Genomic DNA, 25188 nt, shown 5'->3' with positions numbered 1-25188 from the left:
GTTAAAACGATCGAGTCTTCTAGCTACAATGTTATCATCCCAACAATTGTATGTTCTCGGGGCGTGTCACAGCCTCCTCCAAGGCCTTGGCTGCTAGAAACCTCACCATATAAACCCCGTAGTATTCCCTGAGAACAGACAGGAGCCAAGCGTGCCAGCATAACTGTCTTACTTTGGTCTGCTTTTGTGGGGGAGAAGCTAGATAAGTGGGTGCTTATGAAGGAGGCCTGTGAAAGGAGTTTTCAAACAATTCTGGGCATGTGGCTTTTCAAACATCATTTTAAATGTACCATGAGAAATAGGTCAAATGAAATATGAAGGGCTGAGGACGTGGCTCAGTAAAATGCTTGCTATCTACCCATTTATTTAAATATTGAAATATTCCTTTAGAGTCAAGCTGATGACCTTTAACTTCAGGGCAAAGGTAGAAATCAGCGAATCACAGGAGTAAGCCCTAGGTATGAGATTATGTTTACATTCATTCATTTTTCCTTTAGTTATGTCCAAGTATGAAAACCAGATTACTATTTTCACTGACTACCTAGAAGAATTCCCGGATACAGATGAGCTGGTATGGATCTTGGGAAAGCAGCATCTTCTTAAGACAGGTAAGTTTGGCGGCACTGATCAGGGAGGCCCCAGCTAAAGCAGGTGCCAGGGGTACCTGGGGTTAAGGGCGTCTCATTTTCCTTCTAGGGTTAACTAAACATTGTCTTGCTAAGGGCTAATGCTACATCACTTGTTAAGCATAGTTCCTTCCAAGGCCCCAAGAGGCCTTAGCCAAACATTTACAAAGGATTTTGTTGGCATGATTTACAAAAGCAATATATTTTTATTCTTTTCTGTAAAGAAGTTCCACTCCCATTCCTGAAGACTTGGGACTCAAAAACACATGCAATCATTCATAGTATTTATTACTAAGCCGTATCTAGTCATCGGGCTCTATATTTCTTATTCTTATCATGTCTTTGTGCTTCTAGACAAAACACCTGGGAACTTCCACATAAGCCACGGCTGTCAGAAACAATATCAGACACAAGAAACCTTCTGCTTTAGATCTTCTTGTGATGACTGCAGTGCCCTAGTTAGTTGATTCCGCTTCTGTATATAACTTCTAGTTACTTGCAGTAGATGGAAAGGAGGCTTGAGCTTTCCCACTTATCACATGCATTCTTAAAGGATAGAGAAGGCCTAGTGCCTGAGATGGGAAAGGGGCGGCTCTGGGATGTGTTACTTCCCAAGGGGAGATCTACAGAAGCCCTTAGCATAGCGTAATGGATAGGAGGAAGCTGATCAAAGGGCAGGCGAAGAAGTTAAGCCTTGCCCTTTCCTGCGTCAGTGTTTTATTGGAAAGTTATGAACAGTGGAAAGATCACAAAGCTAGCCATTGTGAGACTTTAGCTTCATAACCCAGTGGTTCTCAACCTGCGGGTCGTGACCCCTTTGGAGGATAAATGATCTTTTCATAGGGGACACGTACCTGATATCCTGCATACCAGATATTTACATTATGGTTCATGGTTCATAACAGTAACAAAATTACAGTTATGAAGTAATAATAAAATAATTTTATGGCTGGGGATCACCACAGCATGAGGAACCATATTAAAAGGTCACAGCACTAGAAAAGTTGAGAATCATTGCGCCCATTAGGGAGACTTTGATAAGGGGCTTTCTCTCCAAACCTTCCCTTCCTTCTCCAGGACTTCCAGTGAAGGGTTGAGGAGGACCTTTTCTAGTTCTACTTTCCAAACAACAGGAAAAATCTAGGATGTGGAGTATGCCCTTATTCAGATATTAAATTTGCAAATGTCTTCCCTCCCTTCTTTTTCTTGAGAAAGGGTTTTATTCCATAGCTCAAGCTTACCTGGAACTCTAGAACTCACTATGTAGACCAGGCTGACCTCAAATCCACAGCCATCCTCCTGCTTCACCTCCCAAGTGCTAGGATCACAGGCATTTGACACTATGCCTGGCTGGGAAAGACCTTGCAAGTTGAATTCCTCCCTAGCATAGAGCCAAGCTGGAAGCTATAGGGGCTGAAGAGGCAAGAATGATCTGTGTGAACGTTTAAAGGGTCAGGCATATAAAAATAGCAACATTTGGCATAGACTTACAACATACTAGATATCAACTAAGTGCTTTATAAATGTGTATATATATGTGTGTGTATGCATATTTTGACTTTATGTGAATTATCTTCTTGAATATGCATATCCTTAATGAAGTAGGTATTGCTACTCCCAATTTTATAGATGAGAAAACAGAAAAATTGAGTAATAAATTTATATATACAGTAAGTAGCAGACCCAAGTTAAGTCTCATCCCTGCTACAAGGTTTCAGTATGTAGCTCAAGCTGGCCTTGATTTTGAAATTCTCCTGCCTTAGACTCTTGTGTACTAGGATTATAAGAATGTGTCACTATACTCTTGGGTTGAGGATATAGCTCACTTGGTAGAATACTTAGCATGTTGTTGGATTCAATCCCCAGCACCCTGGGGCTGGTGGCCATGCCTGTTAGCTTAGCACTAGAAAGTTAGAGACAGAATGCTGGTTGTGGTGGCACACACCGGTAAGATTTGCTGAAGGAGGCAGAGGCAGGAGGATCACGAGTTCAAGGCCAGCCTGGGCTACACACTTTTAAAAAAAGAAAAAAGAAAGATAGCGACAAAAGAATCAGAAATTTAACATCATTCTCAGAAATTTTGAAGCCATTGTAGGGTACATGAGCCCCTGTTGGGGTGGTGCTTAAAAAGACAAGAAAAGAGAACTCAACATTCTTTAAGTTTATTTATTTAATTTATGTGTATAGGTATTTTGCCTGTATTCAGGTCTGTGTACCAGGAGGCCAGAGGATGGCATTAGATGCCCTGAAATGGAGCTACAGATGGTTGTGAACCACCATGTGGGTGCTGGGAATTGAGAACAGGTTTCTTAGAAGAGCAGACAGTGCTCATAACCACTGAGCTGTTTTTGAAAGTCCAAGAACTCTTACTCTTGAACATTGTCCATCTCTCAAAATGGGGGCTAGGCGCTGGGGACAAAGAAATACATACAACTCTAATTTTTGATTTGTTCCAAAAGATGGAATTAGAGACTATCAGTAAAATTTAAATTTCCCTTCTGCTTTTGAAAACACAATGACTATAAATTTTATACTAAATTCACATATGCATATATGACATTAAGAGGGAGAGAGGCGACTAGAGAAGACAGAGCCATACCCAAGTATAGGAAGAAATGCAGAAGCCATAATTGTAGTGATTGAAGTGAATTTGCATCATAGAACGCAAGAAATAAGCTTCGGAAAGGTATGCAAGGTATTTGATATTATCCATTCACTTACATGAAAATAGGGCACTAGATACTATGGATAAAGTTCCTATGCAGTTAGCAGGAGCATTTCTGTTTTAGTTAAATGTATGCATTTGTACCCCTTTTCCTACACATGAAGCTCTTCCAAACACTCCTAGTTTTAGATAATAGACGATGGACACTGATACTATCATCCTTTAGGCTAGAGATAGTTGCCTTAGTGGATTATAGAAGATACTTGCTTTTCTTATTTCTTGTCGTTTGGGCATGACCTCAGTGCTAATACCTTTCAGGATCCTGAAAATCTTTGAGAAGGAGACAGGAAGTATCTCATATCATTAGAAGAACCTGTAGAATAGCTCTGGTGAAAATGAAGGTAAAGAGAGGTATTGAAATTAGTAGGCTCAGGCTGGAGAGATGGCTCAGTGGTTAATAGCATTGACTGCTCTTCCAAAGGTCCCGAGTTCAATTCCCGGCAACCACATGGTGGCTCACAACCATCTGTAATGAGGTCTGGTGCCCTCTTCTGGCCTGCAGACATATACACAGGCAGAATATTGTATACATAATAAATAAAAATATTTTAAAAAAAAGAAATTAGCCGGGCGGTGGTGGCGCACGCCTTTAATCCCAGCACTCGGGAGGCAGAGGCAGGCGGATCTCTGTGAGTTCGAGACCAGCCTGGTCTACAAGAGCTAGTTCCAGGACAGGCTCCAAAGCCACAGAGAAACCCTGTCTTGAAAAACCAAAAAAAAAAAAAAAAAAAAAAAAAAGAAAGAAAGAAATTAGTAGGCTCAAATGGTATTAGGTTTCCTGTGAATTTCCCTAGTTCTATAACAATCAACTTGATTGGCTATCTGAAAGTAAGCTTGCTGCTGACGTAGAAGTCAAATGTAGGCATTTTTTAAAGATGGGATATGATGATTTAATTTTAATTTCACATTTAATTACAGAAAAATCTAAGCTGTTGTCTGATATAAGTGCTCGTCTATGGTTTACATACAGAAGGAAATTTTCACCGATTGGTAGGTATATCATTTGTTGTGCTGTGCTTTCCTTCTTGTAGATAGCTTGCTTGAGGTTATCAATGACATCACAGAAACCTCAGAATTAACAGCTCACTGTGGCAAAGAATTTGATTTAGGGGAGCAGGTAAGTTTAACATTTCATCCCAAAATGTCATTGTGGAAGTAGCCCATCATGTGTGGTTCCATGGTGTTGTAGTGTTAAACCAGTAGTAATTTTGGCCCACCCTTAAGTGTTCATGCAACAGATGGTATTTAAAGAATCAAATAAGCTTTCACTAGGTAATATCTAACTATTAAATTGCCTTTCACTGCCGTATGGTACTATTTGACTATAAAAGAGGCTTAGGCCCTGAAGGAAAGAAAATAGTTCCTTCTATTATTTTCTCGTGAAAAGAAAGCACTTTGATATTCAGAGACAAATTGAGACAGATTTCCTTAGAATTCCTAGCTGCCATCTAGGGAAAAAGACAAGGATAGTTTGATAAGTTAAAAGGATTTGTAAAGCGTTTGTGAGCAGCGTAGCCATGCCTTAGTAGCATGGAAAGCTAGGGAAAGAGTCCTATAAGCGGTGGAAGTTACTTTCCTAAAGAGCAGCTTGTCAGACCAAGGTTGGACCTAGTAATTGGAGTGAAATTAACCTTTCTGTGCTGGGCCCAAACTGAAGTCCACCCAAACATTTTCTTTGCTTTTTAAGTAGTAGTAACACAGCAGACTAATCTTTAGTATTTTGGGGTTCTAAACTGCTAATGTTCACTGGGGGAAGAGACCTTTGCAAAGCTGGGCAATTCTTTAGTCAACTCTGACAGTGTTTAGAAAGAGCTGATCTGTTCTTTTGTGGGCCTCACCCTACCTTTCCTGCACTAATATAACCTCAATCCTAGCATTAGCAACAGCCCAAGGGCGCTCCTCCAGCTCCGAAATCTATCCACACCCCCTTAGTCTTGACATGGCAGTTCCCCTCACAGTTCCTACAACAAAGGGGTTGGGATGCAGGAGAATAGCTTGGCCCACCTGTTGCACAAGAGTGCTCACTTCTTCGGAACTAGACTTCTGGGATCATACCTTCGGAAGACTTCTGCTTCTGAGGTGAAAAAGAAAGTCAAGTTATCTGATTATGTTGGGCCTTTTGAATAGGACCCTAGTAGAACTCATCCTGTATATATGTTTGACTTTTACTTTACATCAAATCTCCTTCAAATGACACCCATTGTCTCATTTATTAACTGGTTTTATATGTTTTAAAGATGTAATACATTTGTAATGTATTAATAGGATTTTATATAAGACCATACTCATGATACCGAGTATCCTTTGTGGGTTCTATAACTGTGAAATATTTTCTCATTTAATTCTTCTAATGCCTACCGATAATAGGTAGAGTATATGCTATTATCCTCAACGTATAGCTGAGATTTAGCTTGTATTGGTCTTCTGCCTAATCTAGGGTTCTTTCATTTATTTGTTGTTGTTGTAAACTTCATTAAGTACATTTGGACTAGTCAAGAGCCTTTCATATGTCTTTGATAATTTTGATGTCCACCCTCGGTGGTAGTATTTGTGCTTTAGTCAAGGTAATCTCCTTGTTGATTGTTACTTGCTTGAATACTTCAGAGCATGCATACTCTGAAGTCTTCAAGCAAGAAACCCAAGGGGGCTTGCTTAGTTATTTGTTTGCTTTGTCTTTGACTGTAGACTCTGTTTCCTTTGATTCAGCATTGTCTTTACAAGTTCCACTCCTATATTCAAATCCCGTGTGAGCTCTAAATACATTGTCTCTCTTTTCAGAATTTATGTATATGTATATGTGTTTGTAGTTTCAAGTATGCTGATGATCACGAAAAGATTAATTTAAGAAACACGTTTTCATGCCCATCCATTTTGCCAACAGGGGGAACAGGTCCTTCATCTGATGCTGGCTGGGGATGTATGCTACGCTGTGGACAGATGATGCTGGCCCAAGCCCTTATCTGTAGACACTTGGGAAGGGGTGAGTTCCATTTGTTCTACAAATGGTTTCTGAGACATCTGCCATATCACTTGCCGCTGGGCTTTAAGAACATTCAGTAATGAGAGTGCAGATCCTAAATTGCCTTCTAACAGCTCAAGTGTTGGGCTGAAAAGTTAACCAAGCCCATCATGAGAAGGAACTAGCTGATACTTCCTTATGACTCACCAAGCAAGAGTTATTTCCGGGGACAGAACTAACCTGGGGCAGATGTGTCATTTAAAATTTCCATTTTTACTGCTGTTTGAATGGGTCCTGAAAATGTTAGATTAAAAAAAAGCTGTGACCCTAAACTGGGCATGGTGGCAATCCTGTCTGTGCTCAGGAGGCAGTGGTAGGCCAATCTCTGTGAGTTTGAGGCCAGCCTGGTCTATCAGAGAATTTCATGACAGCCAAAACTTCCTAGAGAGACCCTGTTTCAAAACACAAACCAAACCAAATGAAAAGCTGTGGCCATGGTGGCTCACACCTAAAGTCCTCCCATTCAGAAGGCTGAGGTAAGAGAGCTGCTGTGAGTTTGAGGCTAGCCTTGCCTGCATACTAAGTTTCCAACCAGCCTGGACTACAGAGCAAGATGCTGTTTCAATAAACAAAACAAAACAAACAACCAAAACAAAATGAGAAGATAACAAAGAAAACAGGAAGAAGGGTGTGGTGATCAGTCTGTTTCTTAACTTTTTTTAAAATACCCATGTAGCTCAGGATATAAATGACCTAAAGGAAGTGCTTAATGAGGAAGCCAGTACTATTTTGGTTTTGGTTCCCTGAGTATGTCCGTTTGATAATGAATAAATCCCTAAATTAGCTTTCTCAGGAGGCAGCTTCACTATTTAAGAACCTTCTGGTTATTCTTATTCTTATTTTCTCTGTGACATATGCATGCTTCTTCATGGACCTCTGGAGGATGATCTTGGATGGACACCAGTTCAGACACTAGAGTAAAAGTCCAGTTTCCCATGCTACCAAGCTGCTGAGCTTGCTGGCTCTTGTTAATCTCACTGTGCGGACTCACAGGTCCTGTGCCAGCTTTTAGAGAGGATCTGCAAAGTGCTGGGGGAGGTTTTCCAGCTTCTTGCCTTCCTGCTGGGATTTGGCTATTCTGTGCTTGCTTTCTCTGTGTACTGTCATCATTTCTAGCCCACAGACAAGAAAACTGTGGCTCATGGCAGTGAGGTGATTTGTCCCAGGGCAAGCAGCTTAGATGTGTGATTAAAATGCCTATACTTTGATTCTGTGTCCAGCAAGTATACTACACATACTTCTTAAGCTAGACTTATTATTGTTTTAAGGGATAAATCTGCATTTTGCTAGCATACATCAATTGTATAAAGTAGTAGATTTTATTGTGACATTTCCATACATTGTATTTTGACTATAGTTTCTCTATTACCATTTCTTTTTAAAAAATTATTTTTAGTTTTTAATATTATGTTTGTATGTATTGTGTGTGGATTGGCATATGTGTGCATGAATGTAGTGCCTACAGAGACTAAAAGTGGGTGTTGATCCCCTGGAGCTCAAGTTACAGATGGTTGCGAGCTACCTGACTTGTGTTCTGGGGACTAAACTTCTGTCTTTCACAAAAGCAGCATAGTGCCCTTAACCACCATCTCTCTAGACCCTCTATTGCCATTCCTTATCCCTCCTCCCCACCTCCTTTGTCCCCTCTTACTCTCCCATAATCCCTCTTTCATTTTCATGCTTCACTTTCTTCTCCCTAGATTCCACATATGAGAGAAAACTTGCAATACTTATCATTGTGAGATTGGCTTACTTTTATTTCCCAGTTGCATCCTTACTAGTTATTTTTATTATTTACTGTGTGTGCATGCGTGCGTGCGTGTGTGACTGAGTGAGTGTGTGTGTGTGTGTGTGCATGTATGCATGCACTCTGTACCACAGTGTGCTTGTGGAGATCAGTTGTCTCAACCATGAAGCTCCTGGAGACCAAACTCAGGTCATAGGACTTGGAACCAAGCACATTCACCTGCTGAACTGTCTTACTACCCCTTTTAATTCGTTTTTTAAAAACTGAAGGTGAGTTAGTTCTGAAAGTGAATTCTTGAAGTAGGGGACCTGATGGAAAAATCTGCACAGTTATCAGTCACTGTTGCTTAGCAGAAAAGCAAATAGCAGGGAGGATTTAGATAGAGCTTGTAGTTAAAGTGAATTAGAAGAGGTAATTTTGTAAGGATTTTATTCAGTCACTTTACAATTAAGATGAGGTATTCATGTGACAGTCATCAAAAAGTATTTGGTGGCCCTTAGCTACATATTAATCAAGATTTCCCCAGAACCAGATAGTTGAGTAGCTATTGAAATAAGTTGGCTGTGGTTTGTCCTAGTGGATATGATAGAGTTGAAGCTTAAGACTTTGGGTTCAGAGAAACTAGGAGCAGAAGGGAGCTGAGGGATCCAAAGATGATCCTGTAGACTCATGTACATGGCCAAAGTCATTAATTCAGACCTTAGTTGTTAGACAGGGTCTCTCACTGAACCTGGAGCTTCCTGACCTCGCTAGACTGGCTGGTCAGTAAGCCCTGGAGATCCTCCTGTCTCTCTCCCCAGCACTGCGTTATGGTGCATACTACTCCTGCACTGAGCTGTTTCCATGGGTGCTGGGTTTCCAACTCCAGTCCTCATGCTGGCCATTGTTTTACCAGTGGAATCATCTCCCTCCTGCTTTGTGTTTGGTTGGCTGTTTTGTTGAAAAAAAGGTCTTGCTGTATATAGCTTAGGCTAATCTTGAACTCACAATATAGTCTAGACTGGCGATGAGATTGAAATTTTTTTGCCTCAACCTTCTGAATGCTGATATTATAAGATTTTTTTTCTTTCCCTTCTCAATATACAGTTTTTAAAAACACTTCCTTAGCAGTGAATTGTGTCTACTATTTCCACATAAACTTTCATATATCAGAATAGTACTTCCCATCATGAGACCCTTTGGCAATACTGCCAGAATGGAAGGACAAAAGCCACTGCTGTTTGTGTAGAGATGAGACACTATGGCATCTGGGTTATATCCTTGCAGCATAGCTGCCAGAAAATAGCTTTGTGACACTGTTGCTATGAAATTGCTGGCCAGCTCCAGCCCTTGGGGCAAGTTCAGTCTCTGTTCCACTCCATCCTCAGCTTTTAACTACCCCACACATGCTAGCCAAGTGATCTCCATTCCCCAGCCCTGGCTTTCACTTTATCCCCACCAAATCTATAGAAGTCAGTTTTGCAGCATCTGCTATCTAAATGAAAGATACTCAGAAATATGCCAGCTTCACCAGCCTACCTCCTCGATGAAGCTCTCTTGCTTTCCTTTTAATTTATTGCCGGGTTATAACAGTTACAACTGATTTTAACCCTTTTTTATCCCCTCTCCCTGCAAAAGATTGGAACTGGGAGAAACAAAAAGAACAGCCCAAAGAATACCAAAGGATCCTGCAGTGTTTCCTAGATAGAAAAGACTGTTGCTATTCAATCCATCAGATGGGTAAGATCATCAGATTTGTACTTTCAAATTTTGTAGATTTTCAAGATCGTTGCCTATGAACTTTTTCCTTCCCTACCTTATATGGAACTTCACTAAGTTGTCTGTCTGCTTTTTTCATGCCAAAATAACAAACAAACAAACAAAACAGGAGTCTGTGGCTCACAAAAGGTATTTTGCTAACTTGTTAATTTTTTCACATACAACAGCACAAATGGGTGTAGGAGAAGGGAAATCAATTGGCGAATGGTTTGGACCAAATACAGTCGCACAGGTGTTAAAGTAAGTAAAAGTCCGGTGCCCGCTTATTCTACTTGCTTTTATGCTTCCACCGCCCCAGCCAACTAAACTCCTATCCTCTTAAGTATGCTTGCAATCCCATCCTTCCTGCTAAGCCGTGAAACATCTCTACCATTTTGTTCAGATACTCCTTAGATGTGCATAAGTATAGGCCTCTGTCTTGGTATATCAGAGCTGTTGTCACTGGTATCAGCACAGGTGGCTCTACTCCAGGACTCATTCTGTTTCTCGTCCTACAGATGGATGTTCATTTGCCAGGGAACCATCAGCCTGTGGGGTCTTTTGAAGTTAATAGGTTCATACTAAGTGTCAGAGGCTTAACTGGATTAGGCAAGAAATAGACTCCTATCCTGTATAGTAATAAAGGCCTCTACTGAACCAGGAAGATGACTCAGTGGGTAAAGGTGCTTGCTGCCAATCCTAATGACCCGAGATCAGACATGGGCAGGAGAGAACCACCACATGGTGGAAGAAGAGAACCAACCCATACAAGTTGCCCTCTGACCTCCACACACGTACCATAGAATGTACCTCCCCCTAAATAAAGTATTATTTTTTTTTAAAAAAAAATACCTCACTAGTTCATTTAGCATTTACTGGGTGCCTTGCTGTGTTGAGTACTGGGTATACAGAGATAACAGACACAGTCCTCACCTCAATGGACTGACTGCCTATTGGAGGATGCCAATCCCAAGGCAGTCTTGGGATTAGTTTGGTATCTGTTAGCAGGTTTAAGGTGATACTTTCTTAATTGCCATCTTATATTGCATAATTTGTGTTCTACCAAGAGGTGAGGTAGAGGGGTCACAGTGTAAATAGGGTGAGTGTCATCAGTACCCACATCTTCTCTCACGTGTAGTTCTCTCCTTCCTGACAATTTGCCAATGGATGAAATATCCCTGCGGGCAGCCTGTATTTGTCTTGTTCATTCTGTATCAGTGGTTCATAAAACTGCCTACTACATAGAAGCACCCAGTAAGCACTCAATGAATAAATGAAATTGGCAGCCAGAACCTGGGACTAGATGTAGGGATCAGAAGATGGAGATCATTAGGCCTCCTTTGGTGTAGTGTATTTCAATTCCTGGCTATTATGGCTCTGTATAAAGTAGAGAAGGGGCTTTGATTCAGCGGTTAACCAGTCTTCAGTGAATAGCCCGTGGAGCTGTGCATACGAGGTGAGTAGTGTGGATCTCCTGGGGACCCAGGGACACTTGTATCTTGGCTTTATTCCCTGCTACAGATGCAGCTTCACTGGGTTCACTTTCTTGCCTTAGTCAGAGTACCTTCTGGGCATCCTTGCCTCTGCTGAGTGAGGAACTGGCAGTATTCCAGAAGTGCAGTAGGAACAGATCCAGAGAAGAATGTATAAAATATTAGAGTCACTAGGCTGAGCCCCGAATCTGGTTTCAAATAGAATTTTTTTCTTCTATGTTTTATATTTTGAGGTTTTTTAACAAACAAATGGAAGGTCATTTTTAATTTCTTGTTAAAATCAGCATATTGTGTTAGATATCATTATGACATTTGCAATCAATGTGTTTTATGCTTTGCCTCCCGCTGTCTCCCCACCCCTGGTTATTCTTGTCTTTCCCTGATTGCCTGACCCCCAAGATTCCTTTCCTCTTTTATGTCCCATCTGTCCCTTTGCCCTCTCTCATCTATCTCCATTCTCATCAGGATTTAAGTATGCTCAGATTTTTTTTTTTTGTGTGTGATTGCCTCTGTTAACAATAGCACATATGCTCCTTAACACAGTTAAAGACAGACATCATAATTTGGAAATCAAAATGTATTTACTATATGTAAACTATTGAACAGTACAGCTTAACAAGTGAGCTGTTTCCTCTGAGAATCAGCTGGCTGATTGGAGTTGTAGCTCCCTACCACTGCTCGGCATCTGCAGAGGGTCTTACACTGTGTGTGACTAGCCCTGGGAATGAGATCCAGTTCAAAATTCAAAGTCTGGTTTCTGCTGAATGCTTGTCACTTCCACACCCTCCGAAAGTAAAAAAGTAGTAATAACGATCGTAAGTGAAACCAGAGACCATATAATCACATCATTGTTATTTTGAGAAAGGCACTGAGTTAAAATTAGTAAATTAAAAGTGTAATGAGGGCTGAGGAGATGGCTCAGTGGATAAGGTTCTTGGCTGTGCAAGCATGAGAACTTAAATTTGGGTCACCAGGAACCGTGTAATAAGAAAAGAACAAGGAGCATGCGCCTGCAACCCCAGTCCTCAGGGACAAACACAGGAGGATCACAGGGGTCATTGTCTAGCTGAAATGGTGAGCTTCAGGGTAAGTGAGAGACCCTGACTAAAATAATATGGTAGAGAAGCAACTGAGGGAAGACTTCCTGACATCGTCCCCCCCCCCTCTCTGTCTCGTGCACTCACACACACATACATTCTCTCACGTGTACACCCATTCTCTTCTCTCTCTTCTTTCTCTCTCTCTCTCTGTCTCATGCACACACACACATCCTTTCACATGTACACCCATTCTCTCTCTCTCTCTCTCTCTCTCTCTCTCTCTCTCTCTCTCTCTCTCTCTCACACACACACACACACACACACACTTTAGGTGCTAGGGATGGATGGATGGATGGATGGATCCAGGACCTCATACATGCTAGTCAATTACTCTGCCACTGAACCACACCAGCCTCCAATATATATTTTAATGGCATTACTGTTTTTCTTTTTTAAGGAAATCAATAGTTGAGAATGTCTTTTATTTAGGGAAACAAAATATGTTGAAATTTTCAGGACAGATACATAGATATCATTTCTTTTTCCTCTACTAGAAATACTGCCATTTGATCAGGTAGAGTTTTCCATTTTATAAAGCATAACCTTCTTTTAGAAGTTCAAATACAGTGGTTCTGTGGTATTCTGCAAATCCCCAGACATGGAATTTCCCAGAGAAGCAGGGGGGCTCTCATCAGCTGTGTCGGCTCCCACAGGAAGAACACAGCACATCTTCTCTAGAAACAGAAGGCAAGAGATCTGGATGAGGCAGGTGTGTGTGTGTGTGTGTGTGTGTGAGAGAGAGAGAGAGAGAGAGAGAGAGAGAGAGAGAGAGAGAGAGAGAGAGAGAGAGAGAATGGGTGTACATGTCAAGCCAGAGCTAACCCAAACACAGGCTTTTCTGTGGCTCAGTGTGCGGTGGCGTTAGGAATGCTGGGGGTATAGCGTACCACTTCCAACTGATGTTTTCATCTTCTCTAGTTGTGATTTCATTATATGTTGCTTCACAGAAAACTCGCTTTATTTGACGAATGGAATTCCTTGGCTGTTTATGTGTCAATGGATAACACAGTGGTCATTGAAGACATCAGTGAGTCCATAGACTGTTAGCCTTCTTATTGGTGGGTGCAGTCCCTTCTCTAATTCAGAAATCTGGAGCTGGAAAGATAACCTCGGCCTGCCCCACAAGGACGGGGAAGCCCAGGAGAGCAGAGTGGCTCTCTTCCCTTCCTTTTCAGTCTTCTGAAACGGAAAACCTTTTTCTCATAGGTGTACCATGGCTTTTGCTTCAGGAGGAAAGTGTGTATGATCTGTCAAATCAGAGTAGATGGATCATAGAGGCCTGCTCTGGCCCAGGCCTGCTATTTCTACCATGAAGGGTAGGAAAACCGAAAACACGGTCTGTGACTCCAAGGCCCTCAAAGACTAATTTAGAAATGAGAACCTTGGAACAGGCCCAGAATACCTGTTGGCCACTAATCAAGTGCTCAGTGGCCAATATGAAGAGCGACAAGCTGAAGGAACAGCATGGCATTCCTGTGGGAAATGGGGCCGACTGGTCCATGGTGGCAAAGGAGAGGGCCTTTCCAGGCATGAAGGGCTGCATGCAAGGTCCCTCTGTTTTACCTTTGTGAAGACCCTAGTTCTAGATACTCCTGCCTCATCCAGATCTCTTGCCTTCTGTTTCTAGAGAAGATGTGCTGTGTTCTTCCTGTGGGAGCCGACACAGCTGATGAGAGCCCCCCTGCTTCTCTGACGGCCTCCAATCAGAGTAAAGGCCCCTCTACCATGTGCCCAGCTTGGAAACCCCTGCTGCTCATTGTGCCCCTTCGCCTGGGCATAAACCAAATCAATCCTGTGTATATTGAAGCATTCAAAGTAAGTCTCTTTTTTTCTCGAGCCCATTGCTGCCTGCCCATCACACTGCCATGTCAGCACAGAGATCCGTGAGCAGCAGTCCACAAGTGAGTTGAGAATCTTGCATTCTCTTTCCCTTTAGGAGTGTTTTAAGATGCCACAGTCTTTAGGGGCTTTAGGAGGAAAGCCAAATAACGCCTATTATTTCATAGGATTCTTAGGTAAGAAAGGATGGATTGCAAGTAAGTTGTCTTGGGCTAGGGAAGGGTGTGGGGCAAAGGTGCTCATGGGATAAAAGAAGTTCCGGTGAGTGGGCATTGCTTTAGCCTAGGTATACTGTGGCCTCTCGTCAGCTCCTTCTGTCTCCAACCTGACCTATACAGAGTGATTTTTGCTTCTTTGTGCTTGATGGACGCCAGGTCCCCATTCATGCTTCTACTTCTTTTCCTCTTGATGGGATAGCTTTGCTCTTTTCTTCTGGTTAGACACAAGGTCACGGCATTGCTTCAGAGTGGTTCTCTCCTGCATGTGGGTCCCAGGACAGTTGGGTTTTAGTACTCTGCCTTTGCTGATCTCCTTCCTATTGAAGTTCAGGTAACAGCCTTGAAGCATCCACTGGTTTCCCAGGTCACTATGAATATACCTTCTGTCTTATTATTCAGAACCATGATTAGGTAGTAATTAGAAGATGCAAAGGCAGAGTTGTAGCTTTTCTGTGACTAAGCCTTAAAAAATACGAACCTCTGTAGTTCTCTATAGTTAGGTGTGATAGAGCATACCTTTAATCCCAATACTAGGGAAGTGGAACAAGTGGATCTCTATGAGTTTGAGGTCAGCCTGGTCTGCATAGTGAGTTCTAGGCTAGCAAGGGCTACATGGTGAGATCCTGTCTCAAAAATAAAACAAACCTACTAACCTCCTAATATGGGTTCTAATTATTAGTTCATCATTGTATGCATGTGGTGGCAATCTTGCCACCTTACTCACTAGCTGTGACCAGAGACGTTTAAGGCCCTTAGCACACGGCATGCTAGAGGGTCTATCTAGACTTCATTTGTTCACTCATCCCTTTTGGAACCTGTTAAGGTACAGACTCACTAAGTTAAAGATGGGGCCTGAGACATGTTTTTCTAAGGGTTTTCAGTGCTGCTTCTGGACCATGATTTAAGAACCAGACCTGGATACCCGATGAGTACTGTAGACTGTGAGAAGAGGAGGGATATAGCCACAGACATTTGGCACAGGACGTTCTCTTCTAGAAATAGAGTGGTCAGACATTGCGATTCAAGAAAGCCATGACCTTAGACTGCTTGCCAGGCAAAAAGAGCTAGAATATCTATAAGCAAGTGCCGTGAGAGAATACGCAGAGAATAAAGCAGAGAGGATGCTGTTCGTCTCCCCAAACCATTCTTTGTAGACCAGGAGGTGGGATGGTAACACACATAGCACATGAGTCCCTTACTAGGTATTGGCTTGAATTCTGGAGAAAGATAACTCAGGATCATGTTTCTCTCCTTTAAAATAAGCCAGCACTTGACTCTCTGTTAGGTCATCTCATGGTAAACTAATTGGCAAAGAGACATATAGTAGTAAGTGTTCAGTGAGAGATGGCCCCACCCAAAGCCACCCACTGCTGTCCCTCCTTAGTTCTTTGTTCCTGTCTTTCTTGTAGGGGTTGCCACACAGCTGCTCTGTTTCTGTAATGCTGCCATCTATTGATCCATCCTTAAAATTACAACTTAATAGAAAATCTGGAGCTATGAACATTCAGATGCCCTCTTTGTTTAAACTTTGGAGTCCTTGTCAAACAAAGTGACACAAAAATGTACGGCCGTCACTATCTTAGTGTCTGTGGGTTTCCCATGGATAGATCTGTCTAAACATGGATCAGCAATATTCTTGGGGAAAAGTTTGTACTGAACACATCCATACTTTTCTCATCATCATTATCACCCCTGTGATACATAGTGAAATGACGATTCAGAGAGATTATTTTCTCAGTGTCACTCAGCTAACAAGCAGCAACATCAGGATTTGATTACAGTTTGGTTATCTCTGTCTGCCCTCCCCACCTCCCATTTTTTCCCCAGGGCCCTCCTGCCAGGTGCGCAGCTGGAGAAGATGCAGATGTGGGAAGCTCTGGCCATGTTAATACTCTGCCTGTCAGATTTTGCTTGCTTAGGGAGAGGGAACTGTTGTTCTTTGCTCTTGGGTACAGGTTGCCACGTGGACATCTATAGCATTAGGCCCATCTGTGCAGATGGTTGTGCAGCCTGCCTGTTCTCCACGGGCCTCGGTGAAGACCCTTAGTTAGTCTCAGCATCCATTTTTGGACGTCATATGTCTTGTGTTCTTATAGAAACTCTCAGAAAAAAAAAGCAGCCTGCAAAGCTTTCCCCTCTCCACTCATGGGGAAAGGTTATGGCTATACGATGACAAGCCATCATCATTCCCAACACCCAACTTAAAGCACCCTGGTGAATGGTTAGGTTCTATCCCTCTTGGTATGTCTATCTTTATGTCCCCAACTTCCCTTTCCAACTACCGTTTTGTAAGGCCTTAGACAAGCTTCCTGCTGAACATCTTGGTTGTTGCTCTTCAGTGTGATCTGAGGCTATTGGGTTACTGATCTTACTCACCTGATCTAGTGAGGAATTTGTGCCATCACTTTCATGTGGCAAATCATACGGAGACACTGATTTCCGTACTTCCTAGCTATGTATTTGTGAGTAAATATGTCTGGCTCAAAGTGAGATCATTAAAATAGCTTTATAATAGGTACTGTATTGCATACATTTCACAGAGGTGAACATTTCTGGTTCTTATATACCATCTAATGTACTAGAACAGGCCCCATGACCCCAGTTGAAAATGAGAGTGTTTGAAAGGCAAATGAGTTAAGCAGTTTGTCTTTGTCTATGAAACAGAACAGTGAAACTTACCAGGCATCCATAACATATTCTTTACCAGTAGAATCACATAGATGCACCCTCCATATGGAATTCCAAAGACTTTGGGGACATTTTTTTGATGCCTGTAAATCTTTTGTCACCTGAATTGAGGACATAGAGACCCAGATGACCTTGGGCCTGGACAGTGAGATCAGATGTTTCCTGAGGTATTTATGTCTACTTATTGGCATAAGAACTTCTGCCCTTTAAACATTGGACCAAGGTGGACATTTTATCATCTCAATCTCCTCCAAGGTCATTTTGAGGTTGAACTTTTGCAGTTCACTGAAACGTGGCTTTTCTCTTTTGTGTGAAACTTAGTCATTTTGAACTTAGGTTTTGGCTCAGTGGTAGAATGCTTGCACAGTATACACAAACTCTTGAGTTTTATCTCCAGCAACATACACACACGTCAGTCAATCCAAGTAGGTTTTTTTCCAGTGATGTTCATCTATGCCAATGATTACATGACAAAGGCTGTCTTTTCTGATGGGAACTGACAGACCTGCTCACAAAGACTAACTCACTAGCTAATTGCTAATCATGAACAGGCATCAATTTAGTGGGTTTTGATCCACAGAGCTTAGCTTCCTGTTGTGTACAGGTAGAATTTCCTTTGGAGGCCAAAGCTTTTTCCATCATGAGAGATGCTCTCTGAGTTTGGTTCTGAGAACCAGCTGTGTATCTCAAGATGCCATCCAATGCTAAAAGAGGCAGTGTGCCCCCTAGTAGCATTGGAGCTCCCAGCTTGAGGGATTCTCCTATCAGCACCTCTTTGCAACTGCTGCTCACAGAGCCTGCCATGCCATCCTGTGTTCTCTCATTCCCACCTTCCCCAAACCTATCCCTTTGCATTCTGGGACTTGGACTCAGGGAAGATGTGTTAGGTCAAGTTGTCTCTTTGATTAGATTTTGGCACATATGGCTTCTCTCAAGCATGCTTACCCTGGCTTTGGGCTTCCTATCATCCCATTCTCATTGTTGCAAGGGAAGGGGATTTTAGAGCTATGGGTGGCGTCAGGGAAAGTACATCCTTGGGATAGCAGTGGGGCCAGGGCCAGAGGTTCTTCAAAGATTAAACATGTCTTTGTAAAACAGGCGATGAGCTGATTTTCTTGGACCCTCACACAACCCAGACCTTTGTGGACACCGAAGAAAGTGGAATTGTAGACGATCAGACGTTCCACTGCCTGCAGTCTCCACAGCGAATGAACATCCTGAACTTGGATCCTTCTGTGGCCTTGGTGGGTATTTGAAGGAGCTCTGATGGCAAGCTATTAAACATCGATTCCTTGGTAATTGCCCAAGCTGTTAGGTAGCATAGCAACAGTGCATTTGCTCTGCACCACCAAAATGAGGCACTGTGATATGGCAGCTAAAGAACTGACCCTGGGTCCAAACTGATCAAGTTAGGGCCCAAGCTCGGCTACTTAACTATGTAGGAAAAGTTGTAACCTTTCTGAGCCTCAATTGTCACATATCTGGGAACAAGGGAAACAATAGTTGCCTCTTTGTTTGCTTATGTGAGGTGTAATCTATATATGTATCTATATATCTATATATCTATACACACACACACACACACACACACACACACACACACACACACACACACACGCAGCCCCGGACCAGAACACTGCAAACACGGTGTCAATGTTAGTCGTAGCATTAGCATTTCTCCTCTTATTCTTTCCTGCCCTCAAATGTTTGCCATATCAATATAAGGTGGGAAATGACTAGGAAGCGATTAAGGGAGGAGGACTCCCTGAGAGGTATCTATTTCTTGATGCCCCAATCCAGGAAGACTCGGGTTTGCTCTAGAAAGTGTGATTGCTATCAACACATATTGAAAGGGCTCCTGCCTATGAAACAGTCAGTATTTCTTAGGCCCTTCTGCATCTTCATTTCCTGTTTCGCCCATCAGAACACCAGTGATCAGGGACTGATACTCCCCTCTTGTTTTGGACCACTCTTGTCCTACTGAGTGGTGATTGTCAGGGCAGGATACTGCAGCTTCTTGCAACTCTGACAGACATTTTTTCAGAGTCAACCATCTTTTAAAGTAATGCTTTCATCTAAAAGACTATCCAACTAAAAGTACTATCCAGCTAAAAGTACAAGTAGAAGCTCTTGTGTCCTGTTGCAATAAAATATTTTATACTATGTGTGTGTATGTGTGTATAAATGTGTGTGCATGCGTGCCTGCGCACATGCATGTGTGAATGTGATGAAATTAACCCCATGCTTTGGAGACTGACCTTCAAGTTACAGTGTCTAACAATGTTGATGGGAGAGGGAGAAGGCAAGAAAGAGAGACCGGGAGGAAGATGGAAGGAGAAAGGGGGAGAATGAGGACGGGAGGGAGGGGAGGAGGGAGGAGACACGAGGGAAGAAAGAGACAGAATGGTTATGTATGTGCTTATGTAAGCCAGTGATTTTAGGGAGAGAGGGCCCAGCCAGTCAGTCCAGGAAAACGTGTGGCAAGAAAGTGGCCCACCTCCTAACTCTGGGACAATAGCTTCATCTTGTAAAGGGAAATTCTAAATAGTGTTCTTCTTCCCCACCCAAGGGATTTTTCTGCAAAGAAGAGAAAGACTTTGACAATTGGTGTAGCCTTGTTCAGAAGGTAAGGATGTATGGATTTAAAAAACCCGTGTAAACATGAAAGCTACTAAATCTGACTCTGTTTAAAGATTACTTATACATAATAACAAAACCATTCTGACATAATTTGGTTGCAAGAGGAGGAAACTAAGATAACAAAGAACCTGTCAGTTGTGGAGAACTCTGCATAAGTTTGGGACAAGTGAAGAAAGTCAAGCCTGTGAGTGTGTCAGCTAAATGGTACACTCAGTGTTGAAGGTGAATGCTGCACCTCGCTAAGGCCATGTGGCACCAGAAACATTCAGCTAACATTGGGCTGTTTTAACCTCAAACTGCAATTTCTTCTCTACTATGTTATGGATCACCAGTTAGGAGCACTGACTGCTCTTTCAAAGGTCCTGAGTTCAATTCCCAGCAACCACATGGTGGTTCACAGCCATCTGTAATGAGGTCTGGTGCCCGCCTGAGGAAGAGACCTGGTCAGTCGTCCTCATCAACTTAGACCATGAAACCCAATATGGACAAGTTCAGCATAACTGCCATATATGGGCTGCTCATGTATACTTCAACATTGCCAGGGCATAAATTTCAAAATTTCATTTTTGTGTTTGTAACATTGAGATGGTTAAACAGACTGACATGTTTCTAGGTGTTTAGTGGTTCATTTATAATGCAGTATATACCATTGTGGTTTGGAGGACATTTTCTTCTACTAACTGGGTTATTTATTTAAGATACAGGCATGTGACCACTGAAAGGGATCAGCATTTGCAGAAGTCCATGATGAGTGATTCCTTTTGGCATATTGTGTAGAAGAGAATTATTGTATTGACTCACCAATCTCTGTTTCCCTCATTGCCAGTCTCTAACACATACAAATGAGATGTTATATATTGATATGTGTTCACTGAATGAATTTAGGGAGATCATAGAAAATATTTTTTAAAGTGTCTGCTGGGGTACCAGACATGAATTTCTGTCTTCCAAAACCAAAGGATTGCAGGATCCCAGCGTGCTGTAAACAAATGGAGGGAATCTTCTTCTTCATAGTGAACAAATGACTAACACCGATGTCCTTAACTGAATCTGTGACCTCAGATAATAGCTTAGTGAAACAAAATGGAGATTTTACAAGAATTTATTTATTTGAGAGAAGTTATTGTGTATGGCCCAGGCTAGCCTGGAACTCAGTATGAAGCCTAGGCTGGCCTTAAGCTTGTGATACTTCTCCCTCAACTTCTGGTATACTTAGACTATAGATATGCGCCACTATGCCCAGTTCAAGAAAAATACGGTTTGTTATCACTATTGCCTCTGTTCTGAGGACTGAACCCATGTCCGAAAGTGCTCTGTCACTGAGCTATATCCCCAGCCCAAGAGAATTAGTATCCTTTCTAATGGGAAAAACAAGCGGTCTTATTGCTGTAGCTATGTAAATATTATTCACAAAGAAGACATGTAATGTGTTTTATATATACATATATGTATATTCTTCAAAGTTTTATTTTACACACACACACACGCAAACACATACACAATGTACTTTGTTCACATTCTCTGCCATTATCCTCTCTTACCCTTCGCAATCAAACTCTTTCTTCTCAACAAGTTCCCCTTCTGCCTTCACGTCTTTTTCTTTGTTGTTTGTAATCATTATAATTAATTAGAGTTGCCTGAATTACTTGAATAAGAATAACTTACCAGTGGCTTCCACTGAGGAATATGCCCCCACACATGCAATCAACAGAGTTATTCTTTAAAGATCCATGCTTATTAAATTTACTTACCTGTCTGTGTAAGTATGCTCTGTGTACGCAGGTACCAATGGAGCCCAGAAGAGGGCATTGGATCCTCTGGAGCCTTAGGTATGGGTTGTAACCTGCCCATTGTGGGTGCTCAGTGCTAAATTTGGTTCTTCTGGAAGAGTAGGAAGTGCTCCTAACCACTGAGCAAAGTGTTCAGCTCCAAAGATTATTTCTCTAAAGGAAGCATTTCCATTTCAGAATGTATCAATGTTATATTCATGCTTAAAGCCAGAATGACAATTTCATGATGACTGTATCATTTAAACCAAGACGAATTTGGACTAGAACCGAAGACATGCAGATGTGTATCAGAATTCTCTTGGGGCATATTTTGTTTTGATTAAATGACTTTTTTGATTATCTCCCCCCTACATTTGGGTGAACCTGTATACCTGATGAATTCCCTGAGCCCCGTGACTGGATCAGTTCACACTGGGCTCCATTAGCTGTCTGCTCCAGTGTCCTTCTGGCCTTGTAAACCAGATCCAGCATGATGCCTTCATTGAGGTCTTCAGATGATGCAAGTGGGGGGTGAATGTGTTTGCTGGGTCCCACCTGCCAGCTACTGGACTACTCTCAGGGTTCAGGCTCTTGAACTGGCAAGTAAACAGAAGTGTGATGACTCCTCGACATTTACAGCTGTTCCTTTGTCTACCCAGGAAATTCTAAAGGAGAATTTGAGGATGTTTGAATTAGTTCAGAAGCATCCATCACATTGGCCTCCCTTTGTACCTCCAGCCAAGCCGGAAGTGACAACCACAGGTGCAGGTAAGCTGCTTCTGTAAGCTCTCGGCCAGCAGACCCATATGTTGCAACTCTTTGGCGAGATAAAAGCAATTGTGGCTCATACTGCTGATGAAAAAGTAAAATTTCTACTTGTCTAGCCTGATTCTTTTAATCTTTGAAGAAGCTGGTGTTTGTTCATTTTAAAGACTGCTAACCAAAAGAACACAACACGCTGTAAAGGATTTGTCATTGCAAACTCAAGTTGACTAGAATTTGTTTTTGGAATAGCGAATCCCAGTCCTGGGAACTCAGAAAGTACCTTGAGGTTTGGGTTGGTAGTTGTGTGCCTGCAAACACTCAGAATGATGAGGCTGGAGGATCGTAAGTTCCAGGGCAACGTAAGCTACATCCCAAGACCTGGTCTCAACAAATAAATAAAATGGCAGAAAGACAAAGAGGTGCCATAGTGAGCCTTAACCAGACCACCGTGAGCAGCTCTGTATAAACAGGCCTGGTTGTTTCATGTCTTAGAGAAAATGTCTAATTCTTTATAGTAGTCCTATTGTACATTTCCTCCAGACAAACCTTGCCTTATCAAACTGATTCAGATAGGCAAAGTGGCAGTGGCTGGGTAGTATCTTGATTGAGAACATCAGCCCAAGTGTCAAGTGTTTCTACTTTCTCATCTTTGTGTTCCAACAGAATTCATAGACTCTACTGAGCACCTGGAGGACTTTGACCTGGAGGAAGATTTTGAGATTCTGAGTGTGTAAGATAGCGAGAACTCAATGTGAAGGTCTTCTGCCTTCCATCTGACTCCATAAGAACTTGTTACATAAAACTTTTTTGGTCAGCAAGTGCCTGATATGCCAACAGCATACAAACTCAATACCAATTATGACTGAGCCAATTATGATTTTTCAGAAATAAAAAAAAATCAATGGCAACTACACTTCCCTGAAAAGAAAAAATCATGGCGTCTAGAAGAAAGATTTGGAATCCGTTGCTTCCAGCTTGTCTTACTTGGGGACATCAAGTCTTCAGCAGCTGGAATGGGAGCATTTGGAAGACAGACAGTGACTTCCATCTTGTTGCAAGCACCAGCAGAAGAGAGATGGTTCTACTGTTCTTCCTCATCTTTTCAGGTGTGACCTCTTTGGGGAGAAGTACTAAGAAGAAGCCTGTTTTCTTGCTCAAATAATAAAATAAGTAAACCAGGGAGAAATACTCTTGTTAAATTATTTGAATGTGTACTTCACATAATTATAATTTTTACCAAAATATTTGTCAAAGAAAAGATGTCAAATGTACACCTCTTAATTGCCTTCCAGTTTGGAGGAACCTGTTCAGTAGGCCACAGTTGCCAGCCTTACTGATGCTTTTGTTTGATGTCACCATATCCTTAAGTCAAACCATGATCACTTGAATCAGAGGTGAGCAAACTTTTTCTGTAAAGGAGTAGGTAGATAATATTTTAGGCTTTGTAGGCCATGTGGCCTTTGTCGTAACTATTCTATGCTGTAAAAACAGCCCTAGACAATATGCATGTGACTGAGCATGGCTGTAATCTAATAAAACTTGATTTACGAAAGGAAGTGGAGGGCTGGCTATGACCTTACCAGTCGCTCACTTAGTGTTCATTTTTGTTTGAAGGATGAAATAAATTGTTTGAATTATATTGCTTTGAATGATAACTATATTTAGAAAGAATTATTCATATGGTGACATTTAATCTATTAAATACATGTCTAAGTCATTGAGGACCAACAGCTTTCTAAATTTTGAAGCACAGACCCATCAGATTATTGTGCTGAACGTGTGTTGTGAAGGATGCTGTTCTCCACAGCACCTCTCCGTCTTCTTTCCATTGCCCCTTTCAGTTTCACATGGGTCCGCATTTCATCTTCATCCTTTAAAGAATTCCACAGGAGGCCAGCATCTGGCGTCTTGAAACTAGCACTGACCAACCCATTTATTTCCTTAGGTTCCATCTTTTTCTTTCCCTTTTTTCCTTTTCCTTCCTTTTTCTTTTTGCTAGTATGTTATGTATTCTATAGTTTAAAAATTCAAAAGATGCAAAATGGTATTCACTGAAATCTCTCCCTCCCACAGGTCAGTTTCCTTCTCTGAAAACTTCTGGGATATTCTTGTTTATCCTTCCCCAAGATTGCTTTATGCATATGTAAACACACACACATGTTTAACTTATATGCACTTGTAAGATACGCATATTGCAGACATCTAGTTTAGATTTAGTTTTTCTGTATCTGTTTGTGTATATGTGCCTGTGTGAGCATATGCACCTATGTTTGTGTGCACAGCTCGGTGAGCAGATGGAGGCTTGAGGAGGGGGGCCTTGGGTATCCTCTTCTATCATTCTCTCCGTAGTCTTTTCAGAGAGGATCTCTCCCTGAACCTGAAGCTCACATTTTCTTGGCTAGGATGGATGACAGTAAGGTCCAGTCACCTTCCTGTCTCTACTTCCCTTGAAGCTGGGGATCAGACACACACAGAACTCATGGCTTTTTTGTGTGGGTGTTGTGACCCAGTCTCCAGTCCTCAGACTGTGCAGCAGGCACTCTCCAGTCCTCAGACTGTGCAGCAGGCACTCTCTGGTCCTCAGACTGTGCAGTAGGCACTCTCCAGTCCTCAGACTGTGCAGTAGGCACTCTTTGCTGCTGAGCAGTCTCTCCAGTCACAAGATTTCATTTCGTTTTAATTATTTACTTTTTTCTTGCTTTTTTTTAGAGACAGGCTTTTTCTGTGTAGAAGTCCTGGCTGTCCCGGAACTAGCTCTTGTAGACCAGGCTGGCCTTGAGCTCACAGAGATCTGCTTGCCTCTGCCTCCCGAGTGCTAGGAT

General features: G+C 42.0%; 1 protein-coding gene across 1 annotated transcript; it reads left to right on the top strand.

The window, feature by feature from the left end:
- Nucleotides 1–497: 497 nt before the first annotated feature.
- Nucleotides 498–24005, top strand: Atg4a (autophagy related 4A cysteine peptidase). The gene is made up of 12 exons (XM_057759189.1): nt 498–608; nt 4383–4468; nt 6233–6331; nt 9735–9836; nt 10043–10115; nt 13395–13474; nt 14075–14262; nt 14384–14462; nt 18291–18436; nt 19762–19818; nt 22261–22369; nt 23030–24005. The coding sequence occupies exons 3-12, from the start codon at nt 6271–6273 to the stop codon at nt 23098–23100; spliced, it is 966 nt and encodes a 321-aa protein (XP_057615172.1). The 5' UTR covers nt 498–608; nt 4383–4468; nt 6233–6270; the 3' UTR covers nt 23101–24005.
- Nucleotides 24006–25188: the final 1183 nt, after the last annotated feature.

Source organism: Chionomys nivalis, chromosome X, assembly GCF_950005125.1.
Source record: "Chionomys nivalis chromosome X, mChiNiv1.1, whole genome shotgun sequence".
Taxonomy (NCBI): Eukaryota; Metazoa; Chordata; class Mammalia; order Rodentia; family Cricetidae; genus Chionomys; species Chionomys nivalis.
This window is presented reverse-complemented; position numbering and strand designations above follow the sequence as displayed.